Source organism: Stomoxys calcitrans, chromosome 3 (assembly GCF_963082655.1).
Source record: "Stomoxys calcitrans chromosome 3, idStoCalc2.1, whole genome shotgun sequence".
Taxonomy (NCBI): Eukaryota; Metazoa; Arthropoda; class Insecta; order Diptera; family Muscidae; genus Stomoxys; species Stomoxys calcitrans.
In genome coordinates, this window is record NC_081554.1 from 9,885,586 (window position 1) to 9,907,566 (window position 21,981).

Here is a 21,981-nt window from a genome sequence, read left to right on the forward strand (position 1 = left end):
ACTAGGAATAATTGTTTTAGTGCTCCTTTAAATAGGGTAGCTAAAGGAAGGCATTCTTTTATTTATTTCACATGTTTTTAGCTTATACGTTTTTTTATATGGAGTTTGACAGTTGTTCACGTGAGAAGCCTAATAGAGTACCAACCATGACATTGGTATCAGGTAGTGTACCGTAAACAGCTGAGAAAAATTTTTTCTCGCGAAGTGCACTATCTGTCAACGAGTTTTGGTTAAGTGTGTGTTATAGTTAAGAACCATGATACACAAACAACGAAAATGGCGCGAACTAGTAACATACTTAAAATCAGAGTTGCACTGACTTTGACAGATAGTGAACTCAACATTTCGTTGTTTGGCAACTGCCACTACCTGTAAATGAACATATCTCGGTCCCAACCCTTACATAGGTGCTTTAACTCTCTATTTTCATAAGACTTTCCTTATGCACGTCATATACGAATATGGTGTGCTCTAATCGACACGTACAGATAAATACAAATGTGTTTTGTTTACCGATTGCTGCATAATATAAAGGGTTGTTCGCGTATTTATTCAGTAACAATTTGCCAATAAAAATTTGCAAATGAGTGAGAAACTTTTGCTGTGGAAAAAACCAAGCAGAAAATGTTTCAGTTTTCACATTGAAACTCTGTATAAAAAATAGTGAAAAAATCTGTGAAAAACTTTTCATGTGCAGTACTAACTTCATCACTGAGTGGAAATTTAACATCACTAAAAGCGTTGACGAAACGTTTTTTAACTTGGGCCAACATGATAAAAAAAGTAATTCTCGTTGGGTTTCGTTCATTGTCTTTTAAATAAATGACAATTATAAGCAAACATAGCTCTCCCACCAATTTACCAAAATAATGCTAGTGATAAAACATATGATGGGAATATATATAAATAAAAAATTTTAACTTCGCACATAGCCTGGTTGGTGGCGCTTTCGAATGCAGAGTAATGAGAATTATCTAAAAACATGCCACATTCAGAATTCAGCTCTCAATGGCATGCAGTTTGCGTCGTTTGCATTTTTTAAATCGGAATTATTTCCTTTCCCGTGAAGGCGTAATGCGCGTATATAGGGTTTCGCCAATCGTAGCTTCGAATATGTGTATCTTTCTTTCTTTTATCTTTCGACAGAGCTGCTTGCTTTGAAGAAAAATAAAATAATTACCGAGATATAAAAGCTTGACATTTGCTGTCAAATTTTGAGAGCACAAAAAATTCTTTGTTATTTCAATCCTCTTTGAGGTGTCGGTAATTCAGTGTTCACTTGAGGTGGCGGTAATTCAGTGCTCATGTTCTTGTCTTATGACATGTCAGATTTTGTTATTGTTAAATTTGCAAATGAAACTAACACTTTTCAAAATAACACATATAAATTTTTGGTTTAGAGCGTGCTCTATTTCTTCTGACAAAAACATAAAGAAATCACCTGTTTTTCTTGTCGAATGAAAACAACCCCAAATTAAATTGTTTTCACAAATTTATAATTTAACCACCTTTCTAACAACATAAACAATTTTTATGAATAAAAAAATTTGCTTTTGCTAAAATTTTTAGGCTATGTCATACGAAAATAACATACAAGTTTGATAGCAAAAATGATGAATCGTATGCAAAATGACAATTTTGGCAAACATTTTAAATTACATGTGAATACACTAAGTGACATGTCATAAGACAACTACATGTTGTGTAGAATCGGCTTAAGGCTGACATTATTTATTTATGCCGACACCTATAAGATTGACATTTGCTGTAAAATTTTGAAGCACAAAATTTTCCTGTTATTTCAATACTCTTTGAAAATACTGGCAGCACTGACTGTGGCAATGTCAGAGAGTAAACGCCAATTCCTCTTTCATTTTACTTTCGTAAATAAAATTCACCATTTCCTCATTGCACACTCTTTCGTAGAGAACGTCAATTCCTGCATTCACACACACAGAAACAGGGTATACATGACTAAGTCGTGTTCGTTCGTTATTTTACTGATATCTGGAAAAGAATGTTGTTCATTCATTCATTCGTAAAGAAAACAGCAAAGAGCAAACAACATTTAAAGTTTTAAAATATTTTTTAAAAACTTTAATACTTCCAATAACAATTATCGGGTTTTTGGGTGAATTCTCTATATCATAAAAAGGAGCAGCGGAAGTGTCATATCGCAATATTCACACACACAAAAATTAATTGATATATTCAAGAGAAGCAATTTTGCAAAAAAAAAAAGAAAAACCAAAAGAATATTTAGCAGAAAAGGGTCCTGTGAGAGTGCGAGAGCAAGTAGTGTCAAAAGCAGTGTTGAAAAGTGTGAGAACAAAAAAATCCATACGTCACTTTGAACTGAAGAATTCGAATTTTTTCTTATTCTTGTACCACACATACATAAGTCCTCGTCCTTCGTCCCATATCCTTTGCAATCAAAAATGGATTTTAATTTTGCCGATATCAAAAAGGAAACCTCATCAGCAGTCGAGGACATCTTTGACCGTGCCGATGAAACAAAGAAACATGCCCAGGACATTCTGGGCAATTTTGGAGAGACTTTGGACAACAAAGTCCTCGGAGGTGGTGGCCAAAAAGCCTTAGATGCTGATCCCTTGGACCCACAAGCTTTTGTGCAACGTATGTCGGCTGGTGCCAAAGAGGCCCAGGAACAATTGGATGCCAAGTTCTCTAAGAACACCAATGATTTAGAAGACTTCCTGGGCCAGGGCGTAAACAGTGCAAAACAAGGTGTGGCTTCTACAACCATCGATTTCATGAATGCTGAACGTGGCTTTAAAGCCGGGGCTGGTGATGCGGCCAAGGACTTTGAGAAAAAGGCTTCTCAGGCTGTTGATGATATATTCGGGCATTTTAGCAGCAGCGATAACAACTTTAAACCCACAGCGCCCATTGAGGGTGTAGCAACATCCGCTTTCAATCAGTTTGACGATTTCGATGATGATGAGCCCGCACCGGCAATGACAACCTTTGGAAAAACTGCAACAACAACTGCATCAGCTGTTGCTTCCAACAAGGACTCCGACAATGATTCGCCTTCCATTTCATGTAATCCATCGCCGGCCAAGAAGCTACCGGCCACAGATGCTCTCAAAGAGCAGGACAATGAGAAATTCATCTCAAGCGAAGACCTCTTGGGTGACTTTAAAGATGAGCGCACAGCTACTCCAGATTCTCAAGCTTCCGCGGCCAATAATTTCACAGCTCCATTGGCTAAACTTCAAGACCCCAAAACCACTGACTTGGATGCTGATGACTTTGATGATGATTTTGTTCAGGCTGAAATTCCCAAACCGGCAGAAGAACACAAATTTGCAGCAGCAGCACCACCACATATTGAACCAGCAGCAGCGGTGGCTAAACCAGCTCCGTTTATACCGGAACCGGTAAAAGAACAGCAACCAGCTGCTGCCGTTAAAGAGACAAAGAAGGAAACGCCAGCAGCGCCTGCACCCACACCCGCACCCGCTCCAGTTATGAAACCATCGGCGCCTAAGCCAGCAACTACGATTACAACACAACAACCGAACATAGTATCTGTCGAGGATATATTCTATAAATATGGTTTGGGTGAGTTAAAAATCGATTTATTTATTTTTGTTCTTGTTGTTCGTTTTTGTTTTTTCTCTTGCATTTTAAGAGACTGAGAAATCATGATGACCTGCATAGAGGACTTTGATATATATATTTTTTTCTTATTAACAAAAAGCAGTGTGGGGAAAATAGGAATGAAACAGAAAAATTAGAAAAAAATATGCTGCACTATAAAAGGATTGAAGATCCAATTGGAAATAGTCTTTCCAATAAGATGATTCTTTAATCAAATACTGTGCAACTGAGATTTCATTGCAGCATATTGTTCGGCTTTAGGCCATGCTTTCTATTCAAAGAATAGTATAGCAAAAAAACATTTAAAAGTCAGCAAAAATCTGTTGTTGCTAGAAGCTTTCGACTGGTTTCCCGTATTGCGATTTCATTTACGACCAAAAAAATCATCAGCAGGAGATGTCAAATGGCTCATGGTGCTTTTCAACAATCCAACTAGACTAGGTTTTAAAGCACACATCTGAATTTGGACAGGGCTCTTTAAGATGACTTGATTCATAAGCGCAATAGAAAACAAATCAAATCTTAATTTGTGCTTGAACTTGTATCGGACAGCGCTCATTGAGATGTGAAAAGTTTGCCCCTGTTATTTAGTGGAATGTTCATGGGCAATATTGGATTTGTACAATGCAAGTTGTATATTACAGAAAGCACGTGCATTTTTTTAGGCTTGGATTTAAAAATAATACAAAATAAAAACCTAGGGGCCAAGGACTCTGAGATATAAAGGCCTTTAAAAACCAGGACAAGTGTCTCAAGTGTGTTGGAGAATAAAAAGGGGATAATTATATAAAAATACTATGAAGGGTACCTGCAAAGACCATTATGGCCTTGAACAAATTGGACCACCTTATCTTAGATATATGCCAAGATAGGGTGGTCTAAATTTTTTTATATGTAGTCAACTAGGTTGCTTTGTTGTTGTTGTTGTTGTAGCCACTTTTTCATGTGAAGGTGGCGATCCTCGTCAAGCTCCTGCAGGTGAGCAAGCTCGTTCCGATTTAAGCTGGTGGAAACATCGTCTAACATGTACAATGATGGCGTGCAAAGTATTTTTCATGCTATGCTTTGCTGCATGGGAATTCTCTGACAAGGTACGGGAGGAGTATTGTCTCAAGGTAACTCTTAACTAATGCCTTGCTCAATCCTTTCCATGCTTCAATAATGGAATAACTGGCATATTTCCAAACATTGGTAACTCTGAGTGTCTGCAGAAACAGGTTGAGGGCCGTGGTCACGTACTCGACTACCGGTACTGCCAAGTTCTGCAGTGTAGAGATTCCGTCTAGAGTCAATGTCTTTGACTTGAGGGTGACATTCTTATGCGACGAATGACACTTCATCTCACCCTATCCTCGTCCTTTCGCAGCTTTCACCTTCTAATTTGCAACATATCAAATCCTGTGACACTAATTCCCGGGGCAACAAACTCCTTTTTCCCCCCATAAAATCTTTGATTTGATATTTTACACTATCATATGCGCTTCTCTTGGGGACATCTTTAGCTTGGATAGTATTGCTGTGAGAAGCTTCTAATTATCCAAAATTATTGGCGGCAATTTCCTGCCCTTTAGCTCCCAATTTTTCGCCTTCTTGCTCTACCTTACTCCACTTTGAATCGGTACCAAAATGACGGAAAATCTTCCATATTTTTAGTAGGCGTTATTTGCCTCCTTGCACTTACCTTTTTAGATATCGCCGGTCAATAGACGAAAAAAAAATCTTCAGTAGAAAACTGCAAGCTCTCAATTACCAATCTTCCAACATTGTACACACTCTGACGCATTCTCCCGATCTAGTCTACTGGCAAAAAAGTAAGCGAACCACTTCTTGTGCTATCTTGTGCAAAGTTGCACAAAGTTTGAGTCAGGGATGGAAAATGCAAAATTTTAAAAAGGACTAAGAAGGTACTTTTTGAACCGAAAGAGTTCTTTTTGTTTTGCATAATTGTTTCAAAAATATTTGCAGAACAAAAATTTCTGTCTGGAAAAATACTGCCTTACCGATTAGTGATTACACTGTACAAAAATGTACCCTTGTATATAACCCTAACCGAAGACATAAGGTCTTCCCCATCTTTTGCGAATTTTTGATTGCACATTGATAGTAATCCAAAAATTAGAAATTCAAATTTCGAGTCAAGTACCTAGGGGAACGCCCCAACCTAAAACCCTACAAACCGACATGTAGACCAATAGGTACAATATTGGACCTCAATGAAAGGAATTCAGGAGTAGAACGAGATTCTCATATAGAAATTGGGTTCAAGTGTGCCCTCTCCCAAGGCCTTCTAGAGGCTCCATGAGTCATATAAGGCGACTCGTGCATAAGGATTTTTTTATCTAAATATGAACTGCTATTGCTTCCTTAAAAGTCCAAACGACCTGCAAACGTCAAAGTGATTAGTCGAGCGGACATGATTCTCTCGACTTACAAGCGAATATCCCCATTTCAGCGTGATGCGTTTCCCAAATAAGAACTACTTCTCAGTAAAAAAAATAGACTCTCGAAAACATCGAAATACTTTAAAAAAATTTTTAGTACATCAAAAGGTACTAAATGGGTCGCGGGGTACTACGGTACTCTTCAAGTGGAAAAAGTACTAAAATACTAACTTTTCCATCCCTGGTTTGAGTTGATCCACCAATTTTTATTCGCCCGCTTGTGGTGACACAAATGGTGTTAGACCGTCCACAACTCCTCATTACATAAAGTTTACTACAATGTGGGTCATACAGTCATTTAATTTATTACAACATGATAGGTCGACATGCTTGTTCCTCCATTAAGTATGTATAAACTTAAAACTCTTAATAATCGATGTAACTTCTTCTGCTATGACACATATACGCTTAGAATGTACCGAATCGGTCTATAACCTGATATGGACCCTACTATACAAATCGATTACCCGACTTGTCTTCTGCACGCCCTTGAGGACAAAATTTTTATCCAATTTGACCGAAATCTCGTCAGGGGTGTTCTAATCTCAAACACATATGCCTAGGAGATTCTAAATCAGTTCATGAGCTGATGTACATAGCTCCTGTATAAAACGATATTCCTATTCGGCTTTTTTAGAAGCTCCAAAATCATATTTTTATACAAATATATTTCTGTAATGACCTTGAAAACTCTTTTTAGTTGCTTAGTTTGACAAATGCGATCCATGATGGATAATTCGCCACATGGACCTTGTACTGTAAAAAAAAAATTTAGCTGTTGTATTGAGAGAGATATAATGCGGGCTCAAATTTCATTTTGCTACAAGAGCTCGTTACTAGAAAATGTTACTTAAAGCACGGACAGACGGGCGCCTTATCAATATGCAGGCAGACTATGATTTCTCTTTCTCTCCACTAAAATGCAAGTCTTATTTTACAGCTTTGTTCTTATCGTGTTTTTCGATAAAAGAAAAAGTATTTGTTTGTTTGTTTTTGTTAATTTGCATTAATCCATACATATGTATGTTTAGAGTGTTATTTTCTGATTTTGTTTAACACAAAAAAACCACAACAAATGACTGTATGCGTCTTAAAAAACAAAGTAATGCGCTGTTACGTTTCATTAGAATGCGTTCACCCTCTCCCACGCTCTCTCACATACTCTCCCCAAAGTGTTAAATCTACACAATTAGCGACATCTGAGGAAGAATTACGAAATCTCCCAACAGTTGAAAGCAAAAACAAAACTTATCGCAAAAATCTGTTGAGATGCCGAGAGATATTTGTCAAAGCTGCTGAGAGGGCAATTGCATGCAAAACTGCCTTGAGCCTAGCCCATATTTTCCTTAGCCCTATGGACTTTGGGTGGAAATTTTTATTTTATTTTTTCGAAACCCCTTCCATTTGGCTGCTAAAAAGTGAATAGTTCTTTTGCGTTTTTATGATTACCATTTATTTTGCAATATTTCTCAGTATGAACTGAACGTACAGTATACAATTTGTGTTCATTGTGTGAATCATATTTTCCATACATTTGTGAGATTGTTGGTACTGTTGCCTGGCTGGGTGGTTGGCAATGGTGTGTGGATGGTGGAAGACAAACCTGCTGCCCCCTGCCGTTGTACTTGGCCATTATGACTCGAAATACGTTTTGAATAATGATGTCATACCGGCAATCAGACGGCAAGCGGGCACAAATGAAACAATTTGTGTCTAATGTCAATAAAAGGAATACCATTTTGTTGAAGAGAGGGAAGTGCCGACAATTTCTGTTCGAAAGCTCGGTCACTTGTTTCTTCATACCATTGATGCACATTTCTTAGGTGAACTTTCACTACAATGCCATTGCCGCCATAGGTGTAATTTCAGGTCGTAGACATTATAAACCTACTTGTATCATATAGCGAGCGAGTTAATGCCGCCTCTGCCAGCGTTCGTTTCATTTCGTGCATAGAACAACTCTTTTTTTTTCGTATATTTTTCCACTTTAACATGATTTTGTGAAATACTGTTTTAATCGTTCCACTCCGAACACTGGCTAAGATACAGTCAGTCATGAGTCATGCTTGCGTTTTCTGTTCTTCACTTGTAATGATTTGGCGTTTCTTTTCCTCTATTGACTATTACTATTTTTAGAAAGATTTCCAACGATGATTGATCTTTTGTGGTGTATTTAACAGAAATATAGCAAAAAAAAAATCAACCGCTAGTTAACACCTTTGAAAATAAATGAAGTTGCCCTAACATAACCTTTTTTTGCTGACATTTTAGAAATAAAAGACAGCTTTTAAGGTAAAGAGTGTGTTCTAAATAACATTTTTGTATTTAATGAATAACTGTTGCTGCAATATTGAAATTTAAAAGTCGACAACGTTTTCTGTTACACTAAAATTTGAGAAAGTCAAGGCGTATTTAATGAGGTGGCCGCATCAGCACAGCTGATGGAATTTGATATGTCAAATCATTTTTGAATTCAATACAAATATTTTATAAATTGTTTTTTGTGTTTGCTGCTGTTTTGGTTCTTAAACTTAGGTTATATAATGGTTCGCGTCTAACAACTTCTATCTATTTATCTATCTATCTATCTTCCCTGAGTGAAGCTATCACTCAGGGAAGTTTTATTGCGTCGCCCCCGAAATAGATTCAAAAAGCGCTTAATAACAAAGACAACATTTACGGCGGTACAATGCCAGATATTAAAATGAATAAGATAAGGAGCCAACGTGCATGACAGGAGCCAGGCGGGCTGAAGAAGTTCCCTTTAATCTGCCATTTCAAGGTCCTATTGCAGTCAAAAATTGCGAAAGAACTATGTGCCCGAAAAAATGTAGGCAGGAAAAAGTGTTCATTTAGTCATATTCCTGAACCAATATAGGCAGTGCCACAATAGATGCACAACCATTAACCAGCGCGATTTAAAAGTTCTGACATTGCAATTGCTTGTTAGAAGCACTATTAGTACTGAGAGCTATAGCTCCACCCCATCTAGGAGAGGTCCCCTGAACACACCAAATTACATCATATTGGTGAATAGCAGCAACTTTATCTTTCGGGGGTTTACGTCAATCCCATTGGCCAATCCTGGCAGCATACTGTATGCTCTCTGATCGGCCACACACCAAGATGAAAACGTCATCGTCGTAACCAACAAACATTAGCCCCCTCCTTTTCAAATGACCTCAAAATCCCACAATTATCCAAGAGCCCCAAAAAGGGTTACAAAAACCGTCTTTGAGCTCTATTCACAATATTCCTATTGGAGCTCTTTGCTAGTGGTATTCACATATTTCTATTGGAGCCCTTTGCTAGTGGTAGAGAGTCATGCATTTGACACTGTCCAATCGGAAAACATGCTGACAGACTGAAGGTTGCCAGCAACGACTTTTGCAGAAGCTGTGAGGACATCGAAGAAGCAGTGTGTGTGTCCCGCACTAGCAGTCAGAAAGAGCTCCACTTTAGGTTCTCATTTCTTTGAGAACCTGTTTGATTTAGCGGATGTGAACATTCGCAAGTTATTGGGTTTTTTAAAGCGATCTGGAAGGTTCAACAGATCTGTTCCTGTGGTATCACAATGGACGAAAAGGTCTATGTGAGTCTGATGGCAGACTGCCACTTAAACCTAACCTAAACTACCTTCCTAGTTGTTATTGACCTTATGGCCATAAAAAAAAAATTGAAGGAATTTCTCAGTAAATTATATTTCTTGAAAGTTTTTCTATGACAGTATGAATATAATAATTTTTCAAAAATAAATTTTTGAAAAATTCCTATTTTGAATTAAAAAAAATATGGCGAAATTTACAAAGAAAATCTAATTTTGGGACCATTTTAAATTAAAAAATTGAGGGAATTTTCTTAAAAACAAAATTTTTCAAAAAATTTTATATGAAATGGTTCTTTAATATAATTTGGGAACAATTTGGACGAGACATTCGAACAATTTTTTAAAAACTCTATTTCCATTTTTGTAATAAAAATTAAAATTTCGAAGAAATTTTTTCAGAAAGTTAAATTTTGAAGAAAATAAAAACTCCATTTATTTTTTATGAGTAAAGATAAATTCGAAATTTAAGTAGTGGAGATACAAACCACTCTCTTGATAGCCCACTGTAACTGGCATTAGCAGAGCACTGTTAAGCAAATCTACACACAACTAACAATGGAACAATAATTTCACACAGCAATAGGCATAAATAATATGTAAAACATAATAAGGTGAATCAAAAGCAAGTAAAGAATGTCAAGTTAGGCCGGGCCGAATTTTATATAGCCTCTACCATTGGTCGCATTTGTCAAGTTTTTTGCCCGTCATCTCTTTATAGGCAAACAACTTGCCTTTCTTTGTCTATAAAGAGATGCTATTGCAGCTATATAAGGTTATGGACCGATTTGGGTCATTTTGGAAGCCATAGTATAAGTCATAGTGCAAAATTTCAGGCAAATCGGAGAAGAATTGCGTCCTCTAGAGCCCCAAGAAATATAATCGAGAGATCGGTTTGTATTGGAGCTATATCAGGGGTTTGAACCGATTCGAACCATACTCGATACAGTTGTTAAAAGTGAAAACAAAACGCTTCATGCGAAAATAAAGCCAAATTGGATAAGAATTGCGCCCTCTAGAGGCTCAAGAATTCAAGATTCGAGATTGGTTTATAAGGCAGCTATATCAAAACTTGGACCGATATGGCCCATTTACAGTCCCAATCGACCTACACTAATAGGAAGTAAATATCACATATTACAGCCGAGTTCGAATGGCATGCCGCAGTGCGATACCTCCTTGGGGATAAGTATTTTCATGGCTGCCATAAAATATTTTTGAAATGGCATAGTTCCCCACAAATGTTGCCAGCATTAGGAGGGGATAACCACCGCTGAAACACCAATAGGAAGCATTTGTGCAACATTTAAGCGCCCAGCTGAACACCTTCGAAAGTTAGCTTTCTTTCGACAGACGGACGAACATCATGGCTATCAAAAATATTTATACTTTATGGGGTCTAAAATCTATATTTCAATGTGTTACAAACGGAATGACGAAATTAGTATACCCCCATCCCATGGTGGAGGGTACAATTAAATTTTGTTCCCACAATATCTCCAATAATTAAAATGCTCAGCATAAACAGAAATACTTTAGTCGATAAGACCGGACTCAAACGACAGTTTATAAAGCCTTGTTTCTCTTCTATATATGGCTATATTCCAAATAATCGTTGAACTATTCCATTTTTGGGAAAATCAAATATTGACAAGATTTTGTATTTTGCTTCAAATATTTTTTTCCTGACTTTCCAAGCAAATGAAATTTTGAAAAAAAAAATCTTTCCAAACTTCAATTTTAACGAAACTTTCTATCAGATCCATTTAAAGCTGAGCATGCACCTCTAGCGAAATTTTCGGTCGCAGCCATCAAATTTATGTCGCCACTAAAAAATATTTGTGTAGAATACTAGATGATGTAAAACATCGATTTATAATTTTGGACGAATTAAAATCATTTTTTATCTTGAAAAGTACATATGTGCTGCAATTAATCGTTTTTATTTGCATATGACTTTTTTCATGTTGCATGGAGCTATTAAACCGTACATTTTCATTCGCAGTTGCCCTGTCACCCTGTTACGCATAGAAAATTTCATTTGAGCTGCGTACATGCAAGTGAAATTTTCGGTAACGAAAAATTCGTTTAGGATATGTCAATGCATTTCTTATGGTAACGAAAATTTCGCGAGAGGTGCATACTGCGCTTAATAAAAATTGGAAGTCAGATTGAAGACACTACCTAATGCTATTTTTGTTATGTTAAATTTGGTTTTGGGTGTTGGAGAGTTTTCCTTTTTATTTTTATTATATTTTTGTAATTTTCCATCACTCTTCTTTTCTTTAACACAATGTGCGACTGACTGATTGTCCCCAAGCGGCTGTTGTTTCTTTTATTTCGAATGAAATACAAAGCGTTTCACAAAAAGCTAACACCAACACGTAATGGATATCTTTTTCGCTAGTAGGGTGTACCAATTGTTCGTTGTACATGGCCCAGATATAATTGCTTTAAATTGTCATTGTTTTTCCGTTTTCCCCTCCTATTGTCATTGACATAAATTTAATCTCTTCATTCATTCTATAGTGCAGCAAGTGACAGCAGCACCAGTCAGCCATCAACAACAACAATAACGAACATAACAACACTACTACAATAGTCAGCGGTTCACCATTACCACCAACTCGCTATACACTTGCCTAACATACATATCGTAAAAAAAGCCAACACGGAGAAATGTATGGGATTTTTTTCTGATTTAATGCATAGGGGGGCTTTGCTATTTTAGATCATTCAACTAAACGAAGAGTACAACTAAGCAAAGGCGGCCAAGAAAGATGCTGCATGCCTACGATGGTCTTCAAAAGGAAAGTGCAGAAGATCCAATGTCTTTGCCCTTTTCTCTCTGCTCTGCCTGCGTTAAACTTTTGCCTTAATGCGTCTTTTTCTTAAAGGTTATTGAGTTTTCTTTCAATGATGGCTGCTTGTATTTATCGATTGTTTTACAATTTTCTTTCCTACTAAGAATTGTGGTATGAGAAGGAATGGAAGGTTTGCAGGCGACTGCAATGATAACGACCAGCCAGCCGACCGACCTCGTTTCTTCCTTATTTTGTGCCAAATGTTTGATTTACCCAATAGGTGTGTTTTATATTGAATTATTTAAATTTTTTTGCGAAAATTGATGTTTATAGGCGATTAGCTGGATCAATTTTGCGACTTCTTTTTTGACATTACGCTGAACAAAAATTTTCTGGGCTTCCGTGTACTCTACAATTCCAGAGTTTCGCCTTAGTTACCTTACTAAGTACGTATGACAGATTCGTACTCTACTGCTAAAACATTTAAGCGCCATATTGTCATAATTGGTTGGTATATACATATATTTCAATATAACGGTTTTTCACATATGGCGGCCTCTAGACTTTTGGAGCCTGCATATGAATGTCAGATTCTAATTCTTCTCACAAATAACTTTCTTTAAGCCCTAAATTTCTTAATAGGTGATAAATAGAGCTTTGGGGGCAACGTCCCTCAAGACTTCTGCACCCAAATAATATTGTAGGATTCGTGTTCTACTCTTCAATACTTTTCATTTCTATAGTCTATGACTATATTGTCCTGACTATAAAGCTGTTTTGGGGTGGAACTCTACACTTCAATACCTTTCATTTAAGCCCCATATTGGCATGGGCGAACTCAATAATCGTTTGGAGGGTTTCGGGCATGGGCGCCTTGTTACCCGAAACCAAATTTCAGTCTAACTTTCGTTTAAATCGCACCAACAATATCAGAAATCTGGCATTTTTTAAAATTAAAGTAAAAGGAAGAACCCGTCTCTCGATATGAAGTACCCTACATTCACCGCGGTACAATTTCAAATAATCGGTTTAGCGGTTTTTCAGTCAATACGTAACAAAAGTAAAATTTTGACAATATTTTTATAGAAATACGTTTTTGACTAAATTTATATGAAATTTTGACATTTTCTATAGAAATAAAATTTTGACAACATTTTCTTTTGAAATAAAATTTTCTATAAAATAAAATGTTGACAAAATTTTCTATTGAAATAAAATTTTGAAAAAATTTTCTTTTGAAATAAAATTTTGACAAAATTTTCTATAGAAATAAAACTTTGACAAAATTTTCTATAGAAATAAAATGTTGACAAAATTTTCTATAGAAATAAAATTTTGACACCAACTGTGCCAAGTACAGTCCAAATCGGTCAAGAACATGATATAGCTCCCATATAAACCGATCTCCCGATTTAATTTCTTGAACCCTTACAAGCCGTGATTTTTATCCGATTTGGCTGAAATTTGGCATATGGTGTTCTGTTATGACTCTCAACAACTGTGCCAAGTACGCTCCAAGTGGGTCTATAAGCAGATTTAGCTTTCATATTTTATCAGAATCCATGGTGTTGGGGTCCCAAGATTCGGCCCGGCCGAACTTAGCACGCTTTTACTTGTTATGTCTTATTTGTGTTTGAAAAATTCAGGTTCAGATATCAAAAAATGTCAGTTGTTAAACTCAAAATTTTGGGAAAATTTCAATAGAAATCAGTAGCCGACAACAGAGGTATATTCTAAGGCTTAATTAGGACGAAAAAACATAATATCACTGATGGAGGCCCATTTTAACTCCATATTTTCTCGGTCACCCCAAATGTCTGCTGGAGGGCGTCTAGAGGGTGGCTACCAGGCGCTTGGCCTCAAACTACTATATAAAATATTTACCCAAACCCCCAAAGAACTTTCATTGGAACCTCGTATTGTTTCAATCGGCCTACATGTCCGTTTGGTTGTTTGTTGGCGTGGGTCATTCCTCCTGATTTTTTTAACTCCAAGTTTGTGGTTTGGCGGCCTACCGATATTTGGCGACAAATTTTAAATTATAAATGCGCACTTTACTCCCCAATACCTTTTATTTGGGACCAATATTGTATTGGAGGCCACCGTAGCGAAGAGGTTAGCATTTCCGCCTATGACGCTAAACGCCCGGGTTCGAATCCTGGCGAGACCATCAGAAAAAAATTTTCAGCGGTGGTTTTCCCCTCCTAAAGCTGGCAACATTTGTGAGGTACTATGCCATGTAAAACTTCTCTCCAAAGAGGTGTCGCACTGCGTCACGCCGTTCAGACTCGGCTTTAAAAAGGAGGCCCCTTATCATTGAGCTTAAACTTGAATCGGACTGCGCTCATTGATATGTGAGAAGTTAGCCCTCTTCCTTAGTGGAATGTTCATGGGTAAAATTGGCAATTTGCATGTTGTCTCAATCGATTTACATGTCCTTTTGGGTATTTTTTGCGAAGAGGAGTTCCCCCAAAATGCTTGACTTACATTTTAAGTTCGACTCCTGGCGAGAACTTCAGCGTTGGTTAAACCTCACTTATCAGTGAGCTTAAACTCGATTCGGACAGTACTCATTTATATGTGAGAAGTTTGTCACTGTTCCTGAATGGAATGCTCATGGGCGAATTTTCAAAATTTTGCATAGAGGTGCATAGAACACTCGGTCACATCCATGCACCCATTTTCGCAATCTGGCTTTTTGAAAAATTGTGTATGGGGGAGAGTCCGCCCACCCTCCCTTGGGAATAACAAAAATAAAACTTCACTTCAAATTTGAGTTTCATACAAAATGTGGAGAATTGATTTCCTGCAAATTATTTGCGTAATTTTAATTTTTTTTAATTTGATTTTTATAGAAAATTTTGTGAAAATGCTATTTTTTAAATATTTTGCAAGCTTTTTCTGTTTGCACTCTTTTATTTTGTCCTTTAAAATCCTTTTGTGATTTTTCGAACATATTCCAGCTCAAGATCATTTAAATTCAATGCTTTCCAAAAAATTGGACACATTTAATTTTTTTTATATGTGGGTTTTACATAAAATTTCGTTAAAACTTGATTTTTCATGCAATTTATTATTTATATTTATTTTCAAAAAATTTCATCAATGTAAAAATAATATATTAGAAAATATTAAATATTTTAAAATATTTTTGTTTCCTAACGAAAATATCAAAATATTTGCAAATAAAACACTTCTATTAAATGCTCGCTTCATATTGGTGACTTGCTCGTTTATATCTTCTTGACATTTATCACAGTTTAAAGATTCTTCCAAAATAACTGTAACCACTTCTTCGCTGTTATACGAAACCTCGGGGCAAATCGCGGAGTTATTTTTGTATTTTAGTTCTAATTGGACACAAAAAACGTGTTTTTACGCCGTTTTTAAACATAGACAACTTAATGCGCTTTTATAATTATATTATAACGCTACTCTAGATAAAACTGACTTCAACATTTTTTAAAACTTGACAATTTCGGTGCAAAACATTTTTAACACAGAGTGTTTCGTGTTTTGACTACGATTTAAAGTTCTAAAATTAACAATCGTTGTGTTGCTACTTGTAAAATTGTAATCAAACATAATTTTAATTTCATGCAATTAAAAAAAAAGTTAAATTTCCATGCTCTATTTAATTTGGCGATAGTTTAGTGGTGATAAAAAAACTACATCGAACATTTCCAACATGTCAATTGAATGTTGTACACTAGTGGGATAAAAGAAAATTATATACGACGTTATTGACAACTATATTAAACGAATTGACTTCTGAAGGAGTTCTAAATTGTTAAAAAAAAATTATCGAGTAAAAAAATAAATCAAAGAATAATATTAAAAGATTTCATTTAGTAACAGCGGGCTTAGAAACTTGACCTCAATTTTTATTAACATTTGGCCCAAATGGCTAAAGTGCAGTTTTCGGGGAATATCGCAAAATATATAATTAAATGGCCCTACAGTGCGCGAAATAAATATAGGTTCACCCAAAAATACAATGAAAAAAACCAAAATGCAAGAAATTAATTTTCAATTCTTTAGCATTTATGTTAGTTATTTACATAAACTTAACTTTAAATCAATTAGCATATTGTTAAAAAAAAAACAAGAATATTTAAAATTTCAGGAAATTTGGTGCGAAATAAATATAGGTTCAGTAATGAAATTTCACAAAAGTCTAAAAAAAAATTGTAAAATTAGTAATTGATTCTGCCTCCGTTGCAATTGTATACCCACCACCCCAGGAGGGGGGTATACTAGTCATTCCGTTTGTAACACCTCGAAATATTGATCAAGGACCCCATAAAGTATGTATATTCTTGATCGTCTCGACATTCTGATTCGAACTAGTCATGTCCGTCCGTCCGTCTGTCGAAATCACGATTGCGGTCGAACGCGTAGAGCTAGCCGTTTGAAATTTTGCACAGTTACTTTATATTGATGTAGGTCGTTGGGTATTGCAAATGGCCCGTATCGATTCAGATTTGGATATAGCTCCCATATAAACCGATCTCCCCATTTGACTTCTTGAGCCCATGGAATTTTTGTCCGATTTGGCTGAAATTTTGCACATAGTGTTACGTTATGACTTTTAACAACTACGTCAAGTACGGTCCAAATCGATCAAGAACCTGATATAGCTTCCATATAAACCGATCTCCCGATTTGACTTCTTGAGCCCATTAAAGCCACTATTTTTATCCGATTTCGCTGATATTTTGCTCATAAAATTCTGTTATTACTTCCAACAATTGTGTGTATTACGATCCAAATCAGTCAAGAACCTGATATAGCTCCCATATACACCGATCTGCCGATTTGACTTCTTGAGCCCATGGAAGCCACAATTTTTATCCGGTTTGGCAAAAATTTTGCACATTCTGTTATGACTTCCAACAACTGTGCCAAGGACGGTCCAAATCGGTCTATAACCAGATATAGCTCCCATATAAACCGATCTGCCGATTTTAAAATTTTAACGCCTAGAATTTTCGTCCTCAATTTTCATCCGATTTGGCTGAAATTTTATACGTGGTGTTCTATTATGAATCCTAACAACTGTACCAAGTACGGTTTAAATCGGTCAAGAACATGATATAGCTCCCATATAAACCCATATCCCTATTTGATTTCTTGAGCCCTTACAAGCTGCGATTTTTATCCGATTTGGCTGAAATTTTGCATATTGTGTTCTCTCTCTGACTCTCAACAACTGCGCCAAGTACGGTCCAATTCGGTGTACAACTAGATATAGCTCCCAAGATTCGGCCCGGCCGAACTTGGCACGCTTTTACTTGTTTAATATCGAAAATACTATTTTTTATTGAGGGGACCAAGTTTCGAAAAACTTCTTTCGATATCTCGGCCTATGCGGTTCTTAGGCCATGTTTTAGTGCGGAAGTAGATTCGGACTGCTTTCCATTTGTAAAAACTTTTCGTTCTAAGACTCCCCATAGAAGGGATTTATATCTGGACTAAGTGTGGGCCAATTTAAAACTTCAATATATTTGGAAGAAAGACATGGTTTTACGGCACGCGGCTTGTGGAAGCCAGCAATACTAGAAACCATCGGGTCCACCAATATCGAACGATTTTTGAGTCATTACTAAACAAACCCTTTTTCTATTTTCCCCAAATTGCATATGTTTCTTTTAGCCCAAAGCCGCCTTTTATCTTCATGAAGACTAAGCAGGACAAGCCAATCACTACGTAACAAAAGGTGATACAAAGACTTTAACACTGTATGGTGCATTCCACTATTCGCAATCTGTGGGCGCGCTCGGTAGCTCGCAGCTAAGCTTCTCGTGATCACTCGTGAATCACACAGAGCGGACTTCAATGTTCCAGCGTGTGTGGTGCTCACATCTTTCCCGTGCCGGAACTGTGTGGAGAGCAAAAAATTTGATATTGTTGTCGTTTTCCCCGTTGACTGGACTTTTGCTGGCTCATCTACCAAATATTCCGTATGCGTCCTTCCTGCAAGATTAAACGGTCAGCTAATGCATTAGTACAATCAAATACGTAATCTGTCTTAAAAAACTCACCTGCACCTGCTGCCTTTTTCTTTTATACGTGCTACTGATATTTTAGGGAACTGAGTTGGTAGCAAGCTCGGTTTAGCAGTCCAGGGTCGTGTAGTATCTTCCTTTTTGTGCAACGAGCATAGTAAGATAAACAGCCAACTATTCCGCATGCGTTCTTCCTGCAAGATTAAACAGGCAGCTGATGCATTTGGCTAATCAGTCCGATGAAAATCGTCTCCTGTCTTAAAAAACTACTACTATTTTTTTTTTAACTATTTTTATTATACTACTATTTTGAAACGCTCTGGTAGATGAGTTGATAGGGAGTTTGATCATCACTACGGGTATTGTGGATTTAAAATCGTAGCAAAAGTTTTGACTTTTCCTGCTGTGGTATCAATGGACAAAGATTGTCTAAGTGAATCTGTTTTTAGGCTTCTACTATAAGCTTACCTAGTATTGGCTGTTTAAGCGAGTTTGACTTAAACAACAGTTACTAAGCATATGCGTACTAAACACAGCTCGTATATATGCTGCATACGGGCAATTGTGAATGATCACTTGCAGATTATCAATGTCAAAATGCAAATTTTGCCCATGAACATTCCACTAAGGAACAGTGGCAAACTTCTCACTACCAATGGATGCAGTCCGATTCAAGTTTTAACCTCAATGATAAGCTCCGAACGGCGTGCCGCAGTGCGATACCTCTTGGGAGAGAAGTTTTTACATGGTATAATTCCTCACAAATGTTGCCAGCATTAGGAGGGGAAACCCACCACTGAAAATTTGATGAACTGATGATCTCGCCAGGATTCGAACCCAGACGTTCAGCGTCACCGACGGACATGCCAATGTCAGCTGGTGTAACAAGAGCATATTTCATTCTCTTGATTTTCTTTATCTTTTCTTCTATCTTGTTCTTCCTTCACTCAAGAGCAATTAAAACGAAATACCAGGGGATACAAAAAAAAAGAAAAAATGGCCGATGAATCGCTTTCGAAATCCGACGTGGGACATAAGCCAGCATTTCGGTTGTCATGCTAACCAAATTTTTGAAGTCTCAATTTCTCTACCATGATGTGTCTTAATGGCAAACCATATGACCCCTTGAGCTAAATATTGAATGAATAGTACTCAATGATAGGAGAGATGTCGCCCCTGAGCACCTTAAGAAGATGTTTGGGGAATTTTGTTTTCATAAATCGCTTATGAACTTTCCCAAGTGAATGAGTAACTGACCCTATCCCCCGAAGACCTGAGCCCTCACTTTAAAACAATGCCATAAAAACAGTTTCATAATACAACGAGTCCTATGAATTTGACATTTAATGCGGCATTTTATTGCATCAGAATAATGGTTTGTTTTGATATTCTTCTTTAGTCTCCCCCTATGATGATATTTTTATTCCAACGAAATGATGATGCATGACTATGTTATGCAGCAACAGTGTTTTTTTGATTTAAGCTTTTATTTGAAATCCGGATATGTGTTTTTTCGTAGACCACACCTCATGGCGCATGCTCCCCTAAAAGAAAGAAAGCAAAAACAAAAAACATATTGAGAGAGCCATGTAACAGAACAACCCTTATGAAAGGAAAAATACACCACATTAAATGGAAATGTTAAAAGGGGGGATACAAAAAAAAAATGGAAAAGCAAAAAGCTTGCAATAAAAAATGCTTTCCTAGAAGAATTTCTTAGAAAGGTATTACAACTAGACCGCAAAAATGATTCAATAAATATAATTTTTTTTTTCTAACAAAGAAATTTTGGGTTTTTCTATTCTCTTGGTTATCCTTTTGTCTAAGCTCCCAAAAGTCTCCACTCGCTACTGTTTGGTAGTCTTCGTCTCTTTTAATGCAGATCTAAGCTTTGCGCATTTTTCCCTATTTTTTTCGGTTGGGGATGGTCGTCGTCCTCAACGGGAGGGTGGGTCACCACTATAGTCTTCCTTGTCTTACAATCGTTGAATTGAATCGCAATTACGAAAGGACTTGCTCCACACAAATACACACAGACATACATACAGTATAAATTGGTAGATTGCAAAAATACAATTGTATGGCAGGCAGCTCAAAATGACGATGATTTCAGTTACAATTTGAGGTATTAACGTGCGATACACAATCACCAATACCCCGTGTATTCTCGCCGCCGCCGTCATCTATTCGTTGTGTAATTTTTGCAATTGTTTTAAATTGTAGAAAATAATTTAACAAAAAAGAAAATTTATATATATTTCGGAAGCAAAAGTGAAAAGTGTAAAAAATTTTTGATAAAAAAAGATAAGATTGGAAAATTTTGTAAAATTAATAAAATAATTGAATTATAGTATCCCAGCGTTGGATATAACCTCCCGAAAAGAGTTTTAGCCCCATATGTATGCATGCATTTGTTAAGGTCTTCGGTATAGACGAATACTTCTAAAGCATAAGGAAAGCCAAAAAAAATATCTAAAAAATTTGAAAGAGGAAGTTTATCTTTTTGCTAAAAAAAAACAAGTTTTAACAGCTCTTATTAAGTAAAAAATATAAAAAGGAAATATGGTGGATGCAGTTGAAGAACCAGCCCAAAACGGTGTTTACAAAAAACGTCCATTCATGTGTTCCTTATTAGATCCCAGTAAGTGTCAACATTTATTTTTTTTTCCTTCAACTCTCTAAAAATTTTTCAGCCAACTAACCACCAATCCCACATAACTTTCGAATTGAATAAAAATCTTTGAAACTGTATAGCCGCCTGTAATCGTTATATTGTCTGACTCTGTAGTTTTATCTAGTGATATGGTCATGGTACATTCATGCTCCCAATAACTTATAATTCCCATAATTCATTTTTTTACATTTTCTTTTATTTTATTTTCTTTCCCTTTCTTTGCTTTTGTTTGCATGTTTTTTTTTGGGTTTTGGTCTTCTTTCTTAACTCTATGCACGCTTAACTTTTCTATGCAATAACCCCTCTAAAAAAATAATCAATATTTACTAATTTCAGACGCTTGGTTTAAGCCGGAACGCCTACATCCTCGAGGTAAGTTAGAAGTTCCTTTTAAAACAATTGAAAGGCAAAAAGGAAGAAAATAAGTGAAAAAAATTTTATTGAAGAAAAAATCTTTGATTTCACAATCTATGATTTAGCTTACATTTTGCTACTCGCTCTCTCCCACTCTCACTCGTTTCCAATGTGTGCGTGTACTATGGCACTCCGCTATTCTGTCACTCGGCAATATCTAAAAAAGCCCCCCATCTATATTTTCTCATATAAACAGGCCAACAATATGCAATTTAAACCAAAAAGCAAATAATTGTTATCCTAACCTCCTTGCTATAATACCTGACGCCACCCTTACAGCGCCCCCAAACTCTTTTACGTTGTCTAATTCTACTTGACGCTAAGCTAAGCAGTGCAATTTTTGCCTAGCAATATCCTTCAGTTCAATGACCACTTGTGTAAATTGCCTTATTCACCACACGGCCGCACA

The 21,981-nt window shown here is 36.5% G+C and overlaps 1 protein-coding gene across 3 annotated transcripts in view; it reads left to right on the forward strand.

Moving 5' to 3' along the window:
• The first annotated feature begins 2,015 nt into the window (after positions 1-2,015).
• The window catches only part of LOC106082573 (reticulon-1-A), a 61,349-nt gene continuing 41,383 nt past the window's right edge, over positions 2,016-21,981 (forward strand). The window contains exons 1-2 of one of the 3 annotated variants that reach the window (XM_013245175.2): positions 2,016-3,588; positions 21,495-21,530. In XM_013245175.2, coding sequence (XP_013100629.2) covers positions 2,439-3,588; positions 21,495-21,530 — 1,186 coding nt within the window. In that variant the 5' untranslated portion in view covers positions 2,016-2,438. Of the gene's footprint in view, positions 3,589-20,618; positions 21,126-21,494; positions 21,531-21,981 lie in introns of those variants that run through there. The other 2 variants (XM_013245177.2, XM_013245176.2) reach the window with 2 other exon arrangements.